At 35.0% G+C, this 25922-nt stretch overlaps 1 protein-coding gene across 7 annotated transcripts in view; it reads left to right on the top strand.

Moving 5' to 3' along the window:
* The window catches only part of LOC127438150 (transcription factor Sox-2-like), a 77352-nt gene that overhangs the window by 37103 nt on the left and 14327 nt on the right, over window positions 1–25922 (top strand). For 2 of the 7 annotated variants that reach the window (XM_051693494.1, XM_051693493.1), the window contains exons 1-2: window positions 2432–3756; window positions 4930–5030. In XM_051693494.1, the coding sequence (XP_051549454.1) occupies window positions 2685–3629 (945 nt within the window). In that variant the 5' untranslated portion in view covers window positions 2432–2684 and the 3' untranslated portion in view covers window positions 3630–3756; window positions 4930–5030. Of the gene's footprint in view, window positions 1–2431; window positions 3757–4929; window positions 5031–7250; window positions 7298–19332; window positions 19555–25564; window positions 25687–25922 lie in introns of those variants that run through there. The other 5 variants (XR_007896655.1, XR_007896656.1, XM_051693496.1 and 2 more) reach the window with 4 other exon arrangements.

Below are 25922 nucleotides of genomic sequence, written 5' to 3'. Positions count from 1 at the left end.
TCTTTATGTGGCGGTCAATTACCTACTTTTTGTTGTTGTTGCTGCTGTTGTTGTTGTTGTAATGTGTCTATATGTCGATTTTGGTCTCCTAATATTTTTTAAATGTTAGATGTATATACTTTAGACACCGTTATCACATTAAAGAACATAAAGTAGGGTGTCATTTGTCATATTTTGATCTGTAGTCAACACGGCCTCTAGTGGAGAAAACTCTCTCTCTCTCTCTCTCTCTCTCTCTCTCTCTCTCTCTCTCTCTCTCTCTCTCTCTCTCTCTCTCTCTCTCTCTCTCTCTCAGCACGCCTACTAATTTGTAACTCCTTATTTTAGGACTTAATAATAATCCAACTCCTACTTTTAAATCATGTTTCGTGTAATTACTGTTATATGTTTGTTAAGGTAGAGTTTTCCACGGAGCGAATTTGTTCAAATCATTTTTCACAAGCATAAATACATTGATGAATGAAACATTTATCGGTAGTTATTTATTCTGAAAGATATTTTGTTATAGGCCATTTATTATTATAAAAAAAGAAGAAGAAGAAGAAGAAAGAGAAAATTAAATTCCGATGTTAATTTGTATGTTTTTTTTTAAAATTATTTTTTTATTCACTCCGTGTTTACAAAAGAACATCTTAGTTTGTTATCATTATTTATTCATGTGGTTCCTTTTTTTTTTTTTTTTTGGTCTCTTTTATAGGTTTTATTTTCGCTATTTGTCATGCAATTCTCTTTTTTTATTTAAAAAAAAAAAAAAGCAAAACATTTTTGTATTTGCGACATTTTACAAAAGCTATCTATTGATATAATTAAAATGCATTTATTTATGTATTTATTTTTGACAGAGAAGGTTCACCTTGTGTTTCAAAAGCTGCTAACTATTGTGAAGAACTGTGACAATTGACAATATACAATTTAGCCAAAACAGGAGCCACTCTGGGATGTTAGAGATTCCCCGCTGTTCTACACATTTCCATAAGCAGATTAAGGCACTCAAATGAAGATAGCGAGAGAGCAGTTTAGAGTTGCATTAGAATCGTGCTCAGATTCTCACGTTGTTAGTCGCTTAACAGAAGTTTAAAAATGAAGTGATTAAGACAAGTATTTATTTATGCATGCATCCATCCTTAAAAACTGATTTCAAGCTATTGGAAATAGAGCTTTATGTTTTATTTGATAAATGCTAGTGGTTGGAAATATATTTTAAGAAGCCGTACATTGAGTTTATTTCTTCTGATATTCGCACCACAAGAGGACGCTGTTGAAACACAATAAGATCTACTTTTAGTGCATTGCGAAATACAAGTGATCCGACGTGTTTGTCTGACATTAAGCCTGTTTGTATATTAGTTCCACCTCTTTCGTCTTGTCTTGCATAGTCAGCTTCTGCAAAAGCATGGTCAACTTTAAATCACAACTCTGATCTGATTACCAAAACTAGTTAACACATGCTGTGATTAAAACATCATGATTCTGTGAGTGAGGCTCTTAGTTTCATGTTATTTTATATTCTAATAACACAAATCCTTACAGCTCAGACGGTCAGTGTAGTGCACTTCTGTTCAGTGTGATGTGATGACAACAGCCGAAACAAAACGACTTATTTGTGATGATTGACGAGTCTCCCTTTTTCTAATTAGCATTCAACTTGAGCCAATTGAAGTCTATTCAACTTCAGAAATAAATACAGGAATCCAAACATTTATGTTCGGAGTGCTTTCAAGAAAATAAGTCATCTTCAGGCCTGCAGGGAATTATTCATTTCAATCTCATGCGTTAATAATACAAATGACATCAACAGCGAGAAGACAAGCTACTAGCTAGAATAATAAGATGAAGAAATGTACTTAACAGTGTTATAATTCAATAGGCGTAAAAAATAAAAATAAAAAAAAAGCACTTTAAGAAAACTAGCTTATTTCAAGCAATGTTTAAGTACAAATTCTTATCCGAAACCCCCACTGACTTCACCGTTTGAACTTTCTCTCATTTAAAAAGTTTGTTTGAATATTTTAACAATTCAGGTAAAATTATTAAATCAAACCTGACCTAAAATAACATTTTGTATAGGCCTATATAAACTTATATAAACTTAATATGTAGCTACACAGAAAAAAAAACAACAACAAAAAAAAAAACAATAACAAGACTTTCTAAATTGCTCATATAGGCCTTTTTAGTTTTAGGATCTTAATATCATATGTCCCTGTAAAGTACTTTGATTAGAAAGCAATTTGTGTAAAATATTCTCACTTTAGTTCCTGCTCTGACAGTGTTTATTGGTGGAGAAGTGCTGTCCGTGGCTCACGCTGCACTGCTGAGCGTCCATAACCCCGCCCCTTTATGCAAATCCAAAAGACACACGGTTGTGGCTGAGGGAGCAGACGCGCTCTGATTGGTCAGCGACAAACCCATTTATATTCGCTGACAGTCGCTCTATGAATGGTTGTCTATTAACTTGTTCAAAAAGTATCAGGAGTTGACAAGGGCTCTGGCGAGGAGGGAGACCGAGTTTGTGTTCATTCTTCAAGACTAAGAAAAGAAGTTTGTGGGCACAACAGGACCTAAGAGCGCTCACTTCCACAGCAGCAAAGTTACCAGAAGTGGTAAGGTAACTTCAGCAACCTCCAATTTGGACTTGTTTTTTGTTTACCACTGGTGAGGGAGACTTTAGAAAACCGGTTTAAATGTACAACATGATGGAAACCGAGCTGAAGCCCCCGGCCCCTCAGCCCAACACGGGGGGTACGGGGAACACCAACTCTTCGGGTAACAACCAGAAAAACAGCCCGGACCGGGTCAAGAGACCCATGAACGCCTTCATGGTGTGGTCGAGGGGCCAGCGGAGGAAAATGGCGCAGGAGAACCCCAAAATGCACAATTCGGAAATAAGCAAGCGACTGGGGGCCGAGTGGAAACTTCTGTCTGAGAGCGAGAAGCGGCCGTTCATCGACGAAGCCAAGCGCCTTCGGGCTCTGCACATGAAGGAACACCCGGATTACAAATACAGACCCCGGAGGAAAACCAAGACCCTCATGAAGAAGGACAAATACACCCTGCCAGGTGGGCTCCTGGCGCCGGGTGGGAATGCCATGGGCGCAGGTGTCGGTGTAGGGGCCGGTTTGGGCGCCGGGGTCAACCAGAGGATGGACAGTTATGCCCACATGAACGGCTGGACCAACGGAGGCTACGGCATGATGCAGGAGCAGCTGGGCTACCCGCAGCACCCGGGGCTGAACGCGCACAACGCGGCGCAGATGCAGCCCATGCACCGCTACGACATGAGCGCGCTCCAGTACAACTCCATGACCAACTCGCAGACGTACATGAACGGATCGCCCACCTACAGCATGTCCTACTCGCAGCAGGGCACACCTGGAATGCCGCTGGGCTCCATGGGCTCGGTGAAGTCCGAGTCCAGTTCGAGTCCTCCAGTGGTCACGTCCTCCTCTCACTCTCGGGCCGGACAGTGTCAAACGGGTGACCTGCGGGACATGATCAGTATGTACCTGCCCGGGGCGGAGGTCCAGGAACAGAGCGCCCAGAGCAGACTGCACATGTCCCAACATTACCAGAGCGCACCTGTGCCGGGTACAACGATTAACGGCACGATTCCATTATCGCATATGTAAATGAACGTTTCTATACCGCTGGACTCCTTATCGGACTATTTTTGTACAGTACACTTTGGGAAGGGAAAAGTTGTATAGAACTCAAGGAAAGAACACAAAACGTTTGCTTTCTATTTAAAGAGGAACGGTAGGAACTCCACACAGTTTTTTTTTTTTTTTTTTTTTGTTCTGCATTGTTTTTTGTTTTTATTTTGTTTTTATTATTATTATTATTATTATTATTATTATTATTATTATTATTTTCTTTCCTTTTTATTCCAGAAGGTGTACGAGATTGGGAAAGTAGACATGGGGGAGAGCGAATCAAATGTTTTATGATTACAATCGACTTTTGTACAGTATTTATCAAAGAAACATAATAACAACCAGATGTAATGTTTGTAAACAGCAGGAAGTTACATTTTTATAAAAGCTAAAATTGTGCAAAAAGATGGCAGAACTGATGTTCAGTATGCACCAAAATTCTGCAAACACTGAAATAAAAGGACTAAAAAAAGAGTTTTTCATTGAAATGACATAGTAATAAACCATTATTATTATTATTATTATTATTATTATTATTATTATTAAGTTCTAAATGAGAAAACAAACAGAGGCACTCTCGCAGGTTAGCATCTTTTATTTTATGTTGGTCTCCCACTCTTCCATCTGTTAGGTATATGAAGTTTGTGTTCTTTGTCTTCTCATGGTTTGTACATTTTCTGTATATTTACTGTGATATTTTAAGTTTTTATTTTAAAACTTTCTTTTTTTTTTTCGTAGTTGTATTTTAAAATGTGGCCTGTACGCAGTTGCCAACACTCCGTGTATATATTTTAACTAATAACATCATTATAACAGTTACAATATGAGTTTTTTTTTTTTTCAATATGCAGTTTGAAATGAATAAATGTTTGAAATTTGGATATTTGAAATGGGTTTCTGGTTTTGATTTTATTTATCGAACTTATAACATATCTTGCTAATTGTCGCTTTAATATGCATTCATAGTCTCTAACACACAAACACACACACACACACACACACACACACACACACACACACACACACACACACTGAATTTTAAAGTACAGGCTTGACATAAACTATGCATTATTTGCATGAAACCATAAGCATTTGTCTTAATAAGATGACACTGACACAGTGGCGCAGCTCTTTAAAAGTAAGTATACTGGAACATTTTAAGTTCATGTGAAGAATCCATGACAGTGTTTGTTGATGTTTGATTCGAACAAATGAAATGTTAGATGTTATTTCAGTTTAGAGTGAGTATTAAGTTAACACCGTTTCTATTTTTTAGTGGAAACGAAGACTGAGAGACACCAGCGTTTAAGTTTCTTGCCTGTAAATCTCTGCTCTGCTGGGGAGATAAAACGGCCCATATGAAACGAAGACGTCAAGGTAGTCGTGTCTTTCAACTTTATTTCTCATTAGCTATTTTATAAAGACTGCTGAAATTATTGAAATAATTTGTAGTTATTTTTGTGTGCGCAAAATTACAAAAGTGACATTGAAATATCATTTATTTATTTATTTATTTTTAATTTTTTTTTAGGATTCTCTGTTAGGACGAGTGATATTTAGCAATTAGTATTGTTTATTATAAATTAAAAAAATAAATAAACAGCAGGCAGGTCGTTATAATATATTATAAAAAATATATTTTTGAAGGGTAACATACGTATTGATGTTTATATATATATATATATATATATATATATATATATAAAGAAACACTATCATGAGGTGAAAATGAGATTTGGGGTTTAGCAAAATGTAAAAAACGAACGGGAACAAATATTAGGTGTGTAAACATTTGCATCTTTCGATTCAGTGTACTTTGCAGCTCCACAGCTCAGATGGATGCTTTCATATTAATGTTAATTTATTAAAATACTGGTTTAGTGTTTGTCACAGTTCAGAGCTGCTGATGGTTTTCAGTTTGCGTTGCTAAAGACAAGATTAAAGAAGTGAAGTGTATGAATGTAAGGAGTTTAAAATCTGGAGGATGTTCGAAAATGTTGCTGCGCTGTGTTGGTAGATTAGTGCTGTTTCTTGCCAAGGCACCGAGGCATCCATTACAGCGGGTCTCGGGGGAGAAGGGCTCACATTAAGCGCTAAATGAATATTTGAAGAGGACTCATTCCGACAAACGTGTCCCTGCCGGACTCTCAAAGGGTCAGGGAGCACTGCTTAAATCCATTATTTATACTAGCACAGGCATTGGTTGTAATGGCTGAATATGTTTGATAAACTGGGAGTCAGGGTTAGGTTAAGTCTGGATGTGAGTGCATCACGTATTTAACTTCTAGAAAAGGAGCGATCCGTATTTATTCGTTTTACTTGTTCGATTTAGAAGTTACCTTATCAACCTAATGAACCCCATTTTTTTGTAAATGGCTCTTTGTGTTAGGGTTCAAGATTCTTTAGAACTGTCATTTCAAAACAGGGTTCTAAAAACGCTGAAACACAAACAAACAAACAAAAACAAGACTTAGCCTACTTTTCTTACGGATTTCTTGATTTCTTTTTTGTAGATATATATACCTATTTAAAAAACGTAATTATTTGAGCCTGTTGGTGAAATAAAAAACCGGCGACGTTAAATTGTTGCGTTGTTGGGGTCATATTGAAATGGGCGACGATAAGAAATGAAATGACAAAAATTAACCAAATCCACTGGATTTGAAGCATTTTGTAGACGTTATCGATTCGGTTTTGAGAATGCGATGTGTGAAGCCAAGGACTAGTCCCTGTTTTAGACAGAATAATAAAAGAAATGTTTTTGTTGTCATGTACGTGGTTTTATTGCCTATTGATATAATGAAGCAGCATACAAACAAATGAGGTGTTGAAAACCAATTTGTATCGTGAGGTAGGAATATATGAGGGGCATGGCCCGTGCAAACTGATGTTGTAGAGCAGCAGATATCTGTAGAGCAACAGGTGGTAAGCGCTGGAGTCTTCTTTATCCTCAAAACTCTCTCGTTTAACCCATCGGTGAGGAACCATTCCAAAGATCTTTAGCTTTTACTGATTGTGCAGAAATTTGAACTGACAGCATTAGTATTTTTTAGTATGGATTATTTTAATGCTTACCTTTTTTCTTCTTCTTTCAATTAAAAGAACAAAAGAACAAAGCCCCCTTTATTGTCATATGGGCAAATATTGGTTGAATTGGGGATTACATATAGGTGGCAACAGACCAGTGAGATCTCATATAGGCCTACAGCTATTATTGATAATAACAATAAGAAAATGCATGTAATCATTTTGTATTTTATTATCATATTATTCAATTATTATTTATAATTAGTCTATTATACAAATCATCAGGTAATTATATTAATCATTTATTGATTTTACTATTAGCTAATCCTGATAAAACATATATTTTAGGCTATTATTCATTGTTAAATTATTATTATGTGACCAGTAGCTGTCAATAATGTGTTCTCTCTCTCTCTCTCTCTCTCTCTCTCTCTCTCTCTCTCTCTCTCTCTCTCTCTCTCTCTCTCTCTCTCTTCTTCATCTTGTTCTTCTTCTTTTATTATTTAAACCATATTTAATCTTATGTAATATATCACATTAAAAACACATCAAATAAACATGTAAGCGTAGTGTATCTCTCCTTTGGTTTGTAATGCGATTCGGGTGGTGCTGATTTGTAAATGGGTGGAGAAAGGCGAAAACTATTTGGAGAAAGTAATAAGTTGTTTCTTGTGGCTGTTTTTATGGTGGGGGATTCAGCATTGTGAGATTGGCTGAATTGAGAACTGTCAGAGATGTCTCTCATTGGGTGAATGATCCAGTGCAGGTGCAGGGAAACAGGGGGATGGGGGTCTCAATAAGACCACACACTGTCAGCCAGCACCACATCAGTCCCGCTGCTCGGGCCGAACCGAGCCTGAGCAAACACAACAGCATAATTTCCTACTAAGACTTCTGAAGCGTTTTATGTATTATCTGTAATCCGATAAGAGCGTGTATACTGTATAACCAGAGTGAAAGCAGATGTTTAAAGTAGCCTATATTTAATCAAACCGAAGCTTTCTGACAATGTATAGTACTACCTAAGAAATAACAAATGTAGTTATATTTAGATGTATTTTGTGTGTGTCGGACACTGCAAACAGTTTGAAATGGGACGAATGAAAGAATAACTCTACTCATAATTCTACTCAAGATCCTCTATGAGACTGTGGCACTCCAATTCAACCAAATTCTGACAAGAGCTTGTCATCATACTCATGCCAGTCCTTTTTTCATCTGTCAGAGTCTTTGTTGTTCAAAGTCATTTTTTTTTTTTTTTTTGTCAGATCCTTCTTGTTTGCAAATGTAAGACTTGAACCTACTTCCTGTCAACAATATGCATGAAAGAAACGTCTTTATCCCATAACATGTGCTGTAGACACACACCTTTGTATTGTTTATATGCATATATTACATATGTTTTATTGTGTGTATTGTCTGGTGCTTATTCATATAGCTACATAGGCAGTTTTGCATTTATCAAATGCGAACAAATGATTTTGATGTTGCCTTAAATATAAACAAATAGTTTTCTAACACATTTGAGTTAACACATCACTGATGGCAACATCACCGTGGATAATTGGTCGTTTTTTCTCTCGACAACAGTGTAAATCACTATCTCTTTATTATTTAATAACGGTGGATTGCCTGCGAAAGTGGATATCTTTCTATCCAGAATAATGTTGCCTTTAGACTTTTAGTGGAGATTTCATTATCTAATCTTAAAATGTTTATTACACTTCCTTGTCAGTAATGCAACATATTTTAAAAATGATTCAGTGTGCATTTGGACAGTTGTTCTGATGTGTCATTATGACAGACATCTGCATTATTACGGCTTTCATTCCATGCAAGATTCTGATTTCAAATATTTAAAATTCAACATTTCTGAACTCTACGGGCTTTGTGCAATAAGCGCACTGTTAACAGATACATGTTTTGCGCCTTTTTGCATTTCCAACAGCTGATAAAGAATCGAACAGTTTAGATGAATCTATTATTTTCTGGTCACATCTGTCCGTGCCCAATAAAGTTACATGAGCACTTGTATTTCTTTCCTGTATCATTAGCTATGCGGAGCAACAAGTTTGGCCATGCAAACCTGAGGTGCAAGTATTTCACCCCACGTGTGGAACAATCTCTGCTTTTATACAGAAGATCAGTCACAGCGATGCAGATCCAGCGTTCTTTTAACGCGCCACTGAGTCTCATATACGGATAGACGGGGGATGGGGGATTACTATACACTACTCGTTATGTGTGAATGAAAGGGTTTGTTAAAAAATGTTTGGAAATAAATAAATAAATAAATAAATAAATAAATACAAAATATTCATTTACCAATTTTGACGAATTTATGCGTCCCTTGTCAAAACTGAATTAGCTGTAATAACCTAAATACCGTTTTTTCGTTGCACTTATAAACCTTTCGATAAGTTCGTAACGCCAAAGTCGACAAAAATGCAACTTGATTAATTTCCACAATCAAATTACTTTAAAGAAATTTTAGAGAACAATTCAAAGCTCAGAAAAGCCCAGAATGAATTTTGCTTTTTAATTTATGGAGCTCAAATAAAGTTTTAGTCTAGCGAAAATTTTGCGAAATAGCGGCAACGCGAAAAACTGTCGTATTTTTCTTAATGTAAATTATATGCAAATTGAGTTGCGACTTAAAGGGAAGTAGAGCGAATGCATGTCATTTATCTTTCTTAAAATGTCGGACTGGCTATCAATGCTCGAGAAACTCAATAATCTTTTCTTAATCACTTCCTTATTATTCCCATTTTCGAAAGTCGTCAGGTGAATGTGTAGGCCACGCACTTTTTGCATGGATGATCTTCAGCAAATGAAATCAGTTTTTGCTAGTTTCCCAGCATTAGGTTTGGGGGCTGTTAGGAGGTTGTCATTAGCTGACCCTCACAAACAGCAGAGCATTGTTCTCCTCATTCCACCCAATTTCAAGCTTCACTTGTACATAGCCTATATGTTGATTAATGACACTAAAAGCAACTGGGTCACCATAATTTAAAAAGAATATATTCATCGACAATTACACCATTTAAATGTTATTTGTTGACACATTGTATCTCCAGGCTTGTCATTTGGAAACACTGGACAGTCTAAGAAGCTAATCTGAAATTCTCACAAAGCTGAAGATATTAACGATCCAAAGTGGACTGATAAAATCGGTGGTATATCTGTGTAACGAAAAAAAAATGTTGATTGGGAATAGTCCCTGGGCAAATTTCTCTAAATTGTGGACCAACCAGACAAATGTGTGCTTTCAGAAGAAAGGGTTTACAGAAGTTTGTCTGGACTTTGAATGGGCCCCTCAACCGGCCCATTATATTTCATCTGAATGGAACGCGTGGACTTGTTGACAACTCATTTTCTCAAAATGTTCACATCCCTTTGGCTCTTCTTGCCCTAAAGGTATACACATGCCGTGGTGTCGTGATTTTCTCCATGCGACTTTCATTTAAGGATTATTTTGAGCCGCTAATTCGAATGGATTACATCCAATGGATCGACTAGATTCGATTCGAATTCTAAATTTGAATCAAGCCTGTATGAACAACACATGAACCATTTAAAGAAGATTTAACTTATTTGAATGATTCATTGATTGAGTTATAAGCACACAAGGCCAATTTCAACTGAGCAGACAAAACAAAATTTAAACGCGCTATTTAAATGTCGATTCCGCCGTTTATTTTCCAATTAAGTAAAATAATATTTAAGGTGGAATGAAGGGGGAAACGTCAGTTTTCAATTAATATGGTTGTTAAATATAGCCTAATCTTAACATATATGCATGAAATTTGTCAGAAAACCGAACTCATCAAATCATTCAGCTAATGTAAAATTCGACACTTCGCATTTTAGGCCTTGCATGAGTCTAATTAATACTCAAGTGTGGATAGGGGGTCTAAAATCTTTGAATGGCCCCTGTCCTCTCGTCAAGACCCTATTGGAATGTAAAGTTTTTTTTATTTTCCTTTCTTTTTTAAAATTCATTTAGAGAGCTTCTCCAGCTTTAAAATAGGACACACATTTGGAGCAAACAAGAGCATGCAACTATACGACAGTTTTATATAATGCACATTCATCTATCATTTTTGCGCGCCAGATTTCGTTCATTTTAAACGCTACCAAACGAATGCAAAAAAATAAATAAATAAATAAAATAAAAAAAATAAAAAAATAAAAAACGCAAAAAGATAGCATTTTTTAATCGTGCATTTCAATTATGACAAATAAAGGTGTTGTGATCAAACGCGTTGGGCCAGTTAAAAGAGGGTGTTGTTGGTTCTATGGGCTGATATGGGAGATAGTGAAGTGTGTGCTGCCTGGTCAGGGCATTTGATTGTAAATAAGAGAGTTCACACGCCGATCGAGTGACTAGAGGGAACAGGCCAACCATTTGAATCAGGTGCCTATCTCCCTATCGAGGCGATCAGAGCTCAGCCAAATGACATCTCCCTCTGAAAAGCCAATCTAGTCGCAGGATGAGATTTCACTGTCTTTTTGCTCAGCCTTTCCAATTAACATAAGAAACACAGTGCTTCCCATTAAAACATGCAACAGTTGGTGGGCAGTTATGGCATTATCTGCCAACAACCCAAGTGCTGGGTTCCCTTTCTGGGCGAGAAACAAATCCTGAATTATCACTTTATTTTGTACTGGATTATTGGTAGCACTTTGCATGTTATAAACAGTTCATGTACTAAACATAATTAATAACAACATTCAATGTGTAATAATAGGGTGTTCCAGAAATAATTAGCCCTCTGTGGGGCTAAAGGGCCTCCCTTAAGCAAAAATAATTTTTTTTTTTTTTTTTTTTTGGTCGCAAAGTGTATCGAGGTTGAAGAAATACATTTCTTTTTTATTATATATTGATGGAGCAACATTATTTGTGTGGAAATAAATAATAAAGGAAGGTCCTTATGATTAAAATTCATTAAAAAAAAATAAAAATAAAAAAAAAGGTGGTGAGGGGGGTTGTAGTTATATAGTGTTGATGATGATATAAAGGACAATAGTTATAGGGCAAATATGCAAATACTTCTGAGACAGTAATTTGTTTTTTGAGTAGCAAATTAAGATAATGCTTATTCAAATTAACCACTTCCAAAAAGGGTGTGCTATTTCCTGTTAATTTAAGTGACATTTTGCATTTCATAACATCTCAAGTCACTGTAAAAAATCCAAATTCAATTTTGATTAAACTGTCTAATGTAGAAAAGGTTGAGATTACTTAAAACAATCAATAAAGTCAACTTTTATCCCATTTAAGTCAGTGCCACTTACATTTTTAAATGGTGAGCACATACAATGTCAAGTGTTGTGGTGAAGGTGGAACTTACAGGCTTTTGAGCATGCTCAGTTTGATCACTGATGTTCAGTCCATCAGGGTGATTAGTGTTCGCTTTGATAAAGTTTTTTTAATTTTTTTTTTTAGTTAAGGTGACTTAACTTCTAAAAGTTACCTAAACCACCTTTTAAGTTGGACCAACTCTATGGCATCTTGGTGGGGCTGTCACATGATCTTATGTTAAAATGTAGATCTGCTAAATAAACTCTGAAGCATTTTTTGCAATTTTTCACACTCGAATTTAAAAGCTCACCATTTACACATACTGTGGAATAATAGCAAAAAATTTATCTCATTTTTCATAGACACCCCCCCCCCCCATAAATAAAAAAAAAGACTCCAATTATTCATACATAATATTGTATGTGTTTGTGTTTTTTGTGTTGTCCTTAAAAATATAATTTTAGTTCTGTTTGCCCCATCTCTCTCCAAATAGTCATATTTTATTCCACTATATGACAGGAAGTATTAGAAAAAAATATTTTCCTCTATTCCCTTCTGTCACAAAATGCTGATCTGGAATGTAAGTGTGGCTATTACGCCTTTTAGCCATAGCAGATGTGTTCGTCCATAGACGTTCAGTCTAATTTTCAGTTCTTGCACCACCCCCAATTTTTCATTGAATAGCTCGGCCTCTGAGTGGACTTGAAGCTCAATCTAGGTGTCATTAGAAATAGAGACAGACCCTTTGTGATAATGTATATTATCATTTTATCATTAATAGTCGATAATATATATTTCCGATGATTTGTTTAGCATGCTTTTCCTGCGGCACTGCATATTTTGTTCTGGACATCTAAGGTATAACATTGGATTATTCACAACAAGCTCACAGACAAGAAAACAATAGCTAATTTTTTAGAAAACTTCCAAGGTAAAAGCAGATATAAAGTTTTTAGCTATTTGGGGCTTACTGCAGCAGTTATTGTAGCTTAAAAAGACGTTTGTATTTGATGTCTTACAAATATCATATTTCACTTTGTGTTTCTTTTGAAAATCTTTTAAACTGTGGTTAAGGGCAACAAAATAAACTGTACAGTCACGTTCCTGAGAATGAGAGCTTTCATTTGATATAGGATATGTCTATTTTAAGTGCTATTTAAAGACTTTTATATTCATATTAATATTTCAACCACATAACCCCTAGGTGGCGTGTAAAATTGCGACATGGATAAATTAAGGCCTTATTTTGTTATCTTAAGTAACATACATGCAGAAGTGATGGTTATCTGTAAAAAGTTCAGATTCTAAGCTTTCAAACGATACCACATACCTGACTTATGTATACGTGGACTTGAGCATTTCAAGTGTACATTTTTTTTTTTTTCTTTTTTTTGCTTGCAGGATAAAATTTGTGAGCATTTTCTTGTCTTTGATCATTCATGCTTCTGATCTAAAAATAAACTGCAAAACTGGCCTAATGCCATGTCAAGAAAACCTAGAAAGCAGAGCTCTTTGCATTGATTATATGTCGGAGCCATTTATGTTGTATTGCTGTAGAAAACGACATGACACCGATTTGCAGCTTTTGGAATTGCACCTGTCACATGTTTTGAAGTTCATAACTCAAAAGATAAGATGTAGACACAGCTTGTATTGCGCCATATTTGATCAACCATGTGAAATGACATGGCTACTCTTTGATGCTTGATCAATAATTGTGTATCGTGTTGAGATTCCTCTTAACATGAAATCATTTCAACTGTGGATTAGATTAATTCATGGTCCACTTCATGAGACCTACATACAGCTTAAGATGCAAGACATTAATTAATGTTTTGTCACAGGGTTAATGAATGCCTGTGCATGGGTTAAGCAGCCCAGCTTTCACGTTCATGCAACAAGAAACATACAAACACTTTTCTTATCCTCGTGCAGTTTTTTAATAATTCCTGATAACCTATCAGCATGTTCAGAGGAACATAAAAAAAAAAAAAAAAAAAATTCCTACTAATCAGTGGGGAATCTGTGTTGAAATAAAGTTAATTGTGACAGTTGAAATATGATCTGAAAGACTCAGTTTTAAGGAATATTTCACTGACACACTTTCTGATCTGCAATGACCCAACTCAAGAGTCTGGTTTGTGTTTTATTTCAGATTTATTTCAAATGTCTCCTATTCTTTCTTTTTTTCTCCAGTTGTTGTAAATGATTTTTGATGTGTTGTGTCTTTTTTCAACTTTTTTTTTTATCATTGCTCGGCAGATTATAGTAAAGTTTGTGCCCCTTTTCAGCCTAAGCAGGATAAGCTTGGAGTGGCCTGTCACCGTGGAAACTGCCAGAACAATTCAGTTGAAGTTTGAAGAGGTCAGCTTGCAGGGTCAACAACCCCAGTCTCTGCCTGTGCCAACTTCTGTTGAGCCCAGGATGTTTTGGGGGAGCGCTTGCTCAACCTAACCCTGGGTGGTAGGCAATTCTAAGACTGATATAAATTTTTTGAGTCAGTTTGCGGCCTAGGCTCTCCAGGAGGTCTGTGAAATCGATTTTAACCCCGTGACCCTGTCCTGGAGAAGCACGGTTGACAACCTGGGTGAGAATTTAGCTGGGCCTGACAGATTTGCAGCTCTGAAAGCAAAGAGAGGGAGAGAGACTGAGAGGGGGTCGAAGGGTGGGTGCAGAAAGACCCCAAGCATCTCTTGAGCTCTGGGGTGTGTTTTAGAAGTGGTCATTAAAACCTTATTAAAAGTTGGAATGGTTTGAGGAGTCGAGCTGGTGAATATGTGTACAGCCTTGATATGTGGCCCTTACAAAATACATCAGCACAGAAGCAAAGTCCATAAACTTCACTACAAGTCTGAGTACAAGCTATTCAAATCCAAAAGATTTGAAGTGTTAAACTATGGTTGATTATCTGCTTTTAACCACTTTAGGTGGTTTAATGAAAGGTTTGTATCGTGACAGATGATGTAAAGTTACACAGCGTAACGTAATGCAAAAAATGCAACATAACATTTTATAGCCTAGAACTCGGTCCTCCATGATCACATAGTTGATGTTCGATTTGCAACCATTAGAGTTGTTTTTCAAGGTCAAGTTTTTCCATTGGAAAATAAATGAATAAAAAACTGTACGTTTGAAACTGTATGTATGAGTTTTGTTTTTTTTTCCCAATGAAATAAATCTCAGTTATGTAACAGATCATAATGCAATGCAACTGTTACATTATGTTCTGTTCTGTTCTGTTATGTTCTGTTTGGGTACACAGGGTAGGTTTCAAATGATAGTCCAGATCACGTTCCCCCATGACCTCCAGAATTGGTTTAATTTTTCCAGCTTTTCCTAATGAAACTCTGAAACTGCAGATAGAAGTTTGAAACTGTAATATTTAAATTTGAATAATGACAGCGTATCATAACATGACTTAATGCAATGCAACTAGGGATGCACTGATCTGATACCTGAATCAGTATCGGCTCTGATACTGACAGTTTTAACCGGATAGTTTATCGGTCCGTCGAGTCCGATCAAAATCCCATACTGTATGTTAATCATGGTCGTTACTGTCAAGCTCAATAAATGGCATAATAGAAACATAAAAGCGCCATTAAATTAGTACATATTACTTGTGCATTTTATTTAAAGTCTCTTGAAGACATACCATAGCAACCAAAAGGCTGCGTTTAATAATATATTAAGCTCAATCGAATTTGTGGCATAATGTTGATTAACTCAAAAATGAACATCCACTTGTACCTTCTTTTCTTTAAAAAAAAGCAAAAATTTAGGTTTCATCCAGACACTTAAAATTGAATTTTTGGAAGGTTTAAAGGCAGAAATGTGAAGCTAATCACATTCTAAAAGCACTTACATTAATTCTTCTGTTAAAACTTTTATATAATTTGAGCTGTGAAGTTGTTTAAATTGTGTTTTTGTACGGTTATTTTAGGGGTTTTGGGGTTTACCATGTTATGTTGTCATGGCAGCAAAGTTGTAAAATTGGATATAACTTTACACAGAAAAGGTTAGTAAGTAATTTCATTACACTAAAATCATGTTAACACACATATTATTTACATCTTGTGGCTATGCTTTTGAAACAGTGAGTCTTTAAATGTTTACAGATTGGCCCCCATTCACCTTCATTCAAGTGTCTCACTGTAACCCAGATTTTTGCTTTTTTAAAGAAAAATAGGGATGAGTCTAAATTTTTTTGTGTGTGTGTGTTAATAAACATTATGCAACAAATGCTGTCGATTGAGCTTAACTTCTGTTGAACTCGGAATATTAATTTAAGGTCAACATCTTTCTGGAGTGTTCCGTCAAAATAGAAGCCCCAGGTTTTAAAGTTAAGAAATTATGACTGAAAAACTGTAGATCACTATTGTTTAATTAAATTATAATATTTATTAAAATATTTTTATTGTTGTTATTTGTAATATTAATAATAACAATAATAATATTTTTTATTATTATTTTTATTTTCATTATGATTTTATGAATAGTATTTTATTTATATAAAATTACAATAATATTTAAGTTGACTGGGTTCCAAAAAATAACTGTGTGATTGAAAAATGGAATGATATCCTATTACAACTGAATCCAGATACACGTAGAAAAACAATTATAAAGAGAACTAGCTTATTTTCTACTGAAGATTTTCAATGGAATTATTGTAAATCTTGCTGCTGCATTAGCCAGAGTAGACTATTTTAAAATAAAGTGTTTCTTAATAGGCTTCACATTTTTTATTTAATCTTTTTTTTTTCTATATTATAATTAAATGATGTATAGATACTGTAGATGTTTCTGTTTCTTTACATAGAAAAGAGCAGCCCCAATCAGTTCCACGCAGTGAGGTATAGATATTCTAAACTGATTAAGAAAAACAACAACACTGGTATCGGATCGGGATCGATTTAAGTATCAGCCGATACTAAGAGGTCAGGCATCGGAATCAGATCGGGAAAGAAAAAAATGGTATCGGTGCATCCCTAAATGCAACACAACATAACATAACATAACATATAACAAAACAAAACATATATGATAGGCCAGATTTTAGCTAGTTGTTTTTATGTAGTATGTGGTAGGAAATTATATTAGTTAGTTTTATGAAAGAAACCTCAGTAAGTTTTTAACTGCAGTGTTCAAGCTTCTATAATGGCAGATAACGTAACGCAACATAACACAAAGTAACATAACACAAAGAAACATAACTTAGCATAGTGTACCCTAATGCAGTGTTACATATTGTAACATAACCAGGGATGGATTATGACTGGCAAAGGCCCTGGGGCCAATTATCTCCAAGGCCCCCAAGGCCGAGGTTTCGTTTTCATTATTGATGGGTTTTTCGAGCAGGGGGATCGCCAAACTGGATCGCGCAACCTAAAAGCCCCCCAATTTTTAAACATTTTTTTTGTTGTTGTAGTTTATCACGATTAATCACAGATTTTGAAAGGCTGAAATCTGACTCAAAATATACTTATTTTTCTGTCAAAATGCATTTATTTCCTTCTTAGGATAGAAAACAATCTTAGGATTGTTACAGTATGTAACAATATAATGCTTTATTAACATTTTCTAAACAAAGCCTTCCACAGTATAAAGATAGAAATGCACTAAAATAGCACCAATTCAAGTAACATTAAACGTTTCCCAAAGTCTAAGTGGGAGTTTGACTAATTGAAAGAACTAGTCCCCACATAGGTTGTATATTCCTTGCAATGGGCATTAAATATCTTAAACTCTCATCCACCACAATATCAATCAGCCAGTAAACTTTATGGATATCCGTTTTCCTACAGCAGTCGTGAAGCTGCTTTCATGATTTGCGTCAGGGTGTCAGTTCCAACATCAAGCGGTGTTTTGAACTCACCATGAAAAGTGCTTGCAGACAAAAAAAAATGTCTCATTCTGCGTTTTGGTGATAGTTAAGACTTGCCGTGCTTCTGTGGTTATTAAAATGCACCTTACCTAGGCTGAAAAATACTTGTTTTCTGTCACAAGTCCCATCTAGGCTTGTTTTGTACAACAAATAGCGTTCAGAGCTCCTTTCCCCATCACTTTAACACTGACATTGAATCACTGTTGTGTATATGTGATGTGTTAGTCAGTCTAAGGACTCCATGCGGACACATAGTAAAGGTTCCACCCTTCCAATCAATGTTTATGCTGGTTTATGCTGTATTAACTGTAAATGCGTTAATCGCGCTTAAGAAAAATGTACGCGTGCAAGCATTAACACATTAAGATTGACGGCCCAAATTGTAAAATAATATAACATATGATAGTCCTGATATCATCCCCTCATGGTCTCAAGATTTTTCCATCTTTTTCCAATGAATCTCGGTAAGTTTGAAACTGCAGATAGAAGTGTTTAAATTTAAATAATGAAAGCTTAATGCTACGCAACTCAAAACATAACATAACAACATATCATATATGATAGACCAGATCTCAACCCCCTCCTCATATCTGGATGAAGGACTCTACTCACTTTCAGGAAAGCCAAACTACATGTGGCCCCAAAAATCAGAGTCAACCTTCTCGGTTATTTTAAATGATTTCGGCTAGTCACAGGGGAGATTGCGCGATCAAAGGACTGACTCACCACGCAGATCAGAGCTCGGGCTCTACTCTCGTGGCCGATTCCATCTGTCACGTTTAACAGACTGAGGCTGTCTGCTGGGCACTCAGTGAGCGAGTGAGTAGTGTGGAAGGCGCGTGCCAGATTGTTGCTGATTGTATTTGATTGCATTTGAGTGCAGCTTTGACGATGGGTCTAAGAGCTGGTATCATCCCACTCTTGTCACATTACTGCAGAAAAAACAGGAAACACTGCTCAGAAATGTTGGACCCCTGGGAAAATCATAGAAAAAAAAATTCTGCTATTTGGAGAAGATAATGCTTGGAGAAAGCCCAGAGTGTGTGATTGTTGGTGTAGTTATGACAGAAGTGAACTGTGATATACTCATAGCTGGGGTGCAGAACAACTCAAGCGCTCTCTTTAGTCCTGTTAAGAGTTCAAGCTGTTATTACAGCATCAGGTGATTCGTTGGTGGCTCAAATGAGTGACAGAATGTTTGCTGGGTGTGTGAGTATGCAGGTTTGTTTGCTTCAGAATAAGGTCACCTTTGCCACCATTTTTAGATTCATTCGTCCTGTCTATAGAGTAAAACCTACATTTTGCTACATGGCCTTCAATCGGTACCTTTCCAGAATAACGTAACGTGAAAGTTTTTGTAAAAAATTCTTCAAGGTGAGACCTCCATGTGTCTTTATAGAACTTGTTTGGATGATGCTTATTAATGTTACAAACATACTTTGACTACTTCTACTTCTTAGATACCATCTTTACATCCATTAATCCGAGCTCTGATGAACAGCGAAGGAGGAATTGTCCAGAACACATAAGTATCAAGAGTATCAACTAACAAAGTCAACATGGATTGGAGTTCACAACCCATTTTACTTCCATAATGTATGTACTATAGCTTAATGAAACAGGAGTCGTTGTCCCTGTGTGAAGTGCTGAAATCTGAATGTATAGTGGTGCTCATCATTGTAATTTTATTATAACTTGGTGTTATAAATACATGTAATTTACCTTGTTGGGAAATGTTTAAAGTTATGCTCGTACATAAACTAATTAACTACATAATTAAATATATATGTTTTTGTGCAGTATAATCTATTATTTTTACACAATCACTGCTGTGTTTATCATATGAGTGCTTGCAATGTTTCATTTACACAAATTCATCTGTGGGTCGAGTTTCCACCTGCTGGGTCAGTGAAGACTGTATCAGTATATATATATATATATATATATATATATATATATATATATATATATATATATATATATATATATATATAATGAGGTTTACAGTGTTGCCTATTGCATGTGCTCAATAGGACGATGGAACATGAAAGTACTTACATAGATACATGTACACACCATCACTGATCAAGCAAAGATCTGGTCCCAATTTATAATGGTGACATCAATGCAGGACAACAATGCTGCGGTGCAGGGGACTGCGCCTTTGGGTGTCAGAGAGGAAGATGTGAGGGTTGTAGAAGAGGAAGAATGTAGGAAGGCGAGCTAAGATAGACAGTTTTATCTTTACATATAATATCTCCATTCCCTCTGAATTTAATTTGTAATACAATCATGCGGCCACTTTGTAACTGCAATTGCAATTTATTGATTTATGGCTAATTATATTATCATACATTAATTTTCTAATTTTATTTTATTTACGGAACTTAACATAATGTAATGTTACATAATTATATAACATAACATAAAAAACAATGTAATATAACATAATGTTATATAAAATAGTGTGACATAATGTAACATAACCAACATAGTGTAACACAATATAACATAACACAGCGGAACATAACATAATTAATGTAACATGATGTAACAAAACATAACGTAATGTAACATTATGTAACAGTTATATAATGTAACAAAATATAACATAACATAACATAACATAATATTATGTAATATAATGCAATATAACATAACATAACACAACGGAACAAAACAAAATAAATAATGTATGTTATATATTATTATATATTGGATAATAAAAATAAGCCTATATAGGCAAATACTAACATAACATAACTTAGTGTAGTGTATCCTAATGAACATAGTATAACATAACATAACATAATGGAACATAACATAATATAATGTAATATAACTTAACGTAATGTAACATTTATATAACATATCATAATATAACATAACATAACAGAACAAAACTTAACATAATGTAATATAACGTAACATAACATAACATAGCATAACATTACGTAACACAACGTAACATAACATAATGTAATATAATGTAACATAACGTAATGTAACGTAATGTAACAATTATATAACGTAATGAAATATAACATAATGTAATATAACACAACTTAACGTAATGTAACATAAGATAATGTAACACAACAGAACATAACATAATGCAACATAAAGTAACGTAACAAAAAATAACGTAATGTAACATAATTATATTACATAACATAATATAACATCATAACGGAACGTAACATAACATAATGTAATATAACGGAACGTAACATAACATAGTGTAACATAACATAATGTAACATAACATAATGTAACACAACGTAACATAATGTAACATAACAATGTAATATATTGAAACATAACATAGCAAAATGACATGATATAATGTAATGGAACAATGCAATATTATGTAACATAACATAACATAGTGTAACTTAACATAGCGTAACATAACATAATGTAATATAATGTAACGTAACATAATATAGCAAAATAACATGATATAACAATGTAACAAAATAGTGTAACGTAATGTAACGTAACACAACAGAACATAACATAGCATAACATAATGTAATATAACGCAACATAACGTAATGTAACTTAATATATGATAATCCTATAGTTTGTTTGATTTTTCCAGCTTTTTCAATGAACCTCAGTACCATGCACATACGTACACCAATGAATCTTGCACAATAAGACCAGGAATGTGAATTAAGAAATTAAGTAGGATACATTTTGATTTAATTTAACTATAAGGCTAAAATGTCTCCCTTTCGCTGCGGCTACTACATAAAAAAAGTTTTATCACACAATTGTTCATTAAAATGTTATTTTTTGCTGGGTGATGATTAATGAGGTATTTTTGGCAAGTTGGCATTACTCATCAGTGCCATTGCAGTTTTGTTTCAAAAGTGCTGGTGCTGAAGAACGAGGGATTTTAGCCCATCAGCAGTGTGTGATGTCAGCACACAGGACAACAAAAGAGAAGGCCAAATCCGTGGTGTTTGCAGCATTACAGGGGCCCAGGCTGGGCTGAACACAGGCCCTCTTTTCACTGGGACAAACATACCAGAGTGCGTGCAAACACACACACACACACACACACACACACACACACAGCACAGTGCAGTGTCTTTTAGAAAGCTCAACACGCTCTCTCTTCTAAGGCCATGTGTATTTTTATTTGTAATAATTAATGATAATTGAATGATAATGTAATTATGATAATAGATCATAAACAGCAGCACACTTTTATCTATGTGTATTGGCAGAATAGGAATCCTCACTTAAATGAACATAAATCAAGTGAAAATGTGCAGCTGTTGCCTTAAGGAATTATTTCTACACGATCTTAACCATAAAGGAATATTTAATCCAAAATTGATTTGAAAATGTGCCATCATTTACTCACCCTCATGTCCTTCCAAACCCATTTAACTTTCTTTGTGGAAAAGAGAAGTTTTGAAGAATATTCTGGCCACTCGTTTACATATAGTGAAAGTGAAAGAGGACTGAAGCTGAGCTCCAAAATAACAAACAAAACAAACAAAACAACGCTATAAAAAACACTATAAATGTGTTATAAAAGTAGTCATGTTTTATATTATATTATATTATATTATATTATATTATATTATATTATATATTATACTTGTGTGGTGTATTCCAAATACAACACTTTGCTGTAGCTTCAAAAATCACTTTTAAATGATGTTTAGTCACAAAACACATAAGAACTGTAGCTTATAGCATCAGTGGTGTCAACGTGTAATTTCAGGACGGAAGCAGAAGGGAAGAAAATTATTTTCTTGGAGTAGTCAGGTTGACTCAGTTGTTTAAATAAAATTTTGGACATGAATAAAACCAGTTAATTTAGATGTTACCACATAAAGCACATTTTTTAGAAAATCTGACTGAACTGTAACATAACTGTAATTATATAACATAATTATATAACATAATGTAATATAACAAAACATAACATAACATAACATAAAGTAATGGATGATAGTCCAGATCTCATCCCCTCATGATCTAAAGATGGAAACATCTAAAATCTTATTCAATTCAAAAATCTAATTTAACCCTTTAAGCTCTGAGGGTATTTTAAAGATTCCCTGTTTCAGTAGCATGCCCCAAATTATAGGCTTATAACTGAGAAAAAACAAAACAAAAAACAACAACAACAAGGAGGGTCAAATGTTTTGTATCATTTTAAAGAAAACTTTAAAAAAATTATGACATAGATTATGATACATTCAGAGTCTCAAAAATTCCAAATTAAATATATATGTTTTTTATTTTTCTGATTTGACATTATATACTTCTGGGAGTAAATAATTTGGCTCCGAAAAACTGCTTTGTTTTGTTCCCAATCATGTCACCTGTAACTGAGTAAATTTTAGGTTGATAAGACAAAACAATCAAAAGCTATAGCATTACAAATAATAATTTATCCTAGTGTCCAAAAACATCTCAGTGTCTAAAAGCCTCTCCAAACAAATAAAACATAATAATTGTACATAAGAACTAATTACACATGCAAACACAACAATAGCCGCTTTTCCACCATTGGGCCGAACGGTTCTGAGCATGGTATGGAATGGTTACAGTAGCATTTCCACTGGAGCACGGTTTGGCATGTCACGATTATAAACTGTTCTTGGCACGGGATTCTGGGCATGGTAAGCTAACCGTTCTCAACCGAGCTGGTGGAATGACTTTAGTATGTGGCAACTCGTGTAGTCTATTGTCATGGTTTTATTATGATGGTTTAACTAGTATTGTAGCCTACATTTATTTTTCTAAACACCTTTTCCATCAGGGAAGTAGATTACTAGCTCATTTAAACTCAAAATACATCAATATATTCTCATATGCTATTTTCATATAATACTTACATAATATTTTGTCAATAAATATCCTTTTCAGCTAGTCAGGGAATTTTTACCTTTCTGCATGTTCATGTCTGGCATCAAACACAAGCCCTCAGCACATGATGGTAAACCTTTCGCCTTTTTCTCTTTACTTTCCTTTTTGCGATATGGTCCGTGTCTTTGCTGTTTGTTAGCAGAGTAAAACCAGGGAAAAAAGCAGTCCTAAAAACTGGAAAATGAGATCATCCTCCATAGCGCGCTGCACTCGCTTCAATGTTTACCTCTCACGGCATCACCAACAGATGGATCTGTTGCATACGTTCTCCTGATTTCACTGCACCACAATGGAAAAAGAAACCGTAACCACGCAAGCTGGCCTGGATCGGCATGGAACAGAACGTTTTTTTGATGAGAACTGTTCGGCCTAATGGTTGAAAAGCAGCTAATGACTAAAGGTTTGCATAGTATGCAGACATGATTTTAGTAATGAGATTTCACAGGAGTTTCATTCTGTGCCATTTGAGTCATCATTGAGTCTGTGTCATGTACTTGGCACCATCTCCTGGTGGCCATATGTAATCAGACTGATTGATCACATGACTCTCTGCCCAAATATAAAGGACTATCACCATTTGTTGGAGCAATCTTAACCCAATACGATTGGTTTAGCGTTACATGACACTAAAGCATTTCCGATGATGTCATCTGATCCAGGAAAGCTAACATGTTTTCAGCCTGATAACAAGATGCCAGATAGCAAGATGCTGTGTGCACATTGTGCTTTGTGTGGGTTATCTAATGATCTATGCATCCAATTACTTTGTGTGTGGGTTTTAAAGATATTCGGCTCCTCTATATAATGTTATGTGATATTTTATGTTCGTTTTATTTTTCGTGAAGTTATAAGCGAAAACGAGGCATATGAGCAACACATGTTCACATGAAACATATTTGTCAAAGACATATACTTAACTATTACTTGCTATATATTTGTCTGTGAGTGAAACAAATTAGCTTGTTGTATTCTAATCTTTGAGAGCTTTACAACAACATATGACACATGGCTATTTGATCAGTTTGATGTTTTTACTAATTACAATAATATGAACAGTGCAAAATATTTAATAAATTATCAAAACGGAACATTTCTGATTTGTCTGCAAATTTCAAAGCACTTGTTCAGTTTCAGTCATAATGCCTACATTATTGTAAAGTAGAGCTTCTAAACTGTAAAAATGATAACTAGTTTGTGTTGGTCAAGAGTGTAGTTATTAATATGTTGATAAAAAATGTTTTTCTTGCGGGCAGCCTGACTGACCATGTTTGACAGTATAGTAGGGTACGATGGGGCTTAAGCAAAAATGTGCTTTTTTCTGGTTGTGAAGTGCATGAAGATCGAAAAAAAAGAAATGTCTCTTTATAGAATATTGATGGAGAAACATCATTTGTGTGAAAACAAAAGGGGCCTTTTAATCCACACTTGGGTTGAAAATATGTAGTGTCAGAAAGTAATGTTGAGAACAGACTATTTTACAAGGTTTCCTTTCAAAATCCAATGCTGACATACAAAAATGTTATGTCATTGCAGATGGGTATGCGTGCCACTTATTAATTTCTCATGTGCAGGTTGAAACGTTAAAAGAATTAGCAAATTCAAACGAAACACACACCTTTGTTTGTTTAATACTGCGACTGTGACACACCAAACCCTCTCGTGTTTTTACTCGCAAATCAGGATTACACACTGAATGAAAGATTTCTAATGGAGCAAAGGCAAAAATACAGTTAATATGCAGCCAGACTAGAGGCAGTCTTAGGAATGTTTTTTCGAATCCATCTACTTTCTCGAAAGAGAAGCAGCAGGTAATGAGGGCAAAACCAATTCAGGTTTGAACGCACCATGAAAGCATTTTTCTTTTGTGTTGCGCGTAGTAAAGGCAGATGCAGCTTCAAATAACAAAGGTGGGACAGGTAAGACATCATCTTTGCAATATATTAAAGCATTTTAATGACTGAAAATTACATCTGTGCTGCAAAACATTGTTTTTGTCTTATTTACCAGTAAAAATAAACATCCTTAAAACAAGACACATTGACTTGAGAAGCAGAATTGCAAAAGACATTAATTTGTTTTCAGAGAATATATCCTGAAGTTTATTTTTATTAGCCTAAGGATGTTAGGACATTTTTACTGGAAAAAGAGTCAA

The sequence above is a fragment of the Myxocyprinus asiaticus genome, chromosome 49 (genome assembly GCF_019703515.2).
Source record: "Myxocyprinus asiaticus isolate MX2 ecotype Aquarium Trade chromosome 49, UBuf_Myxa_2, whole genome shotgun sequence".
NCBI classification, from domain to species: Eukaryota; Metazoa; Chordata; class Actinopteri; order Cypriniformes; family Catostomidae; genus Myxocyprinus; species Myxocyprinus asiaticus.
Note: the sequence above shows the minus strand (reverse complement) of the source record. Positions and strands in the feature narration are given on the sequence as shown.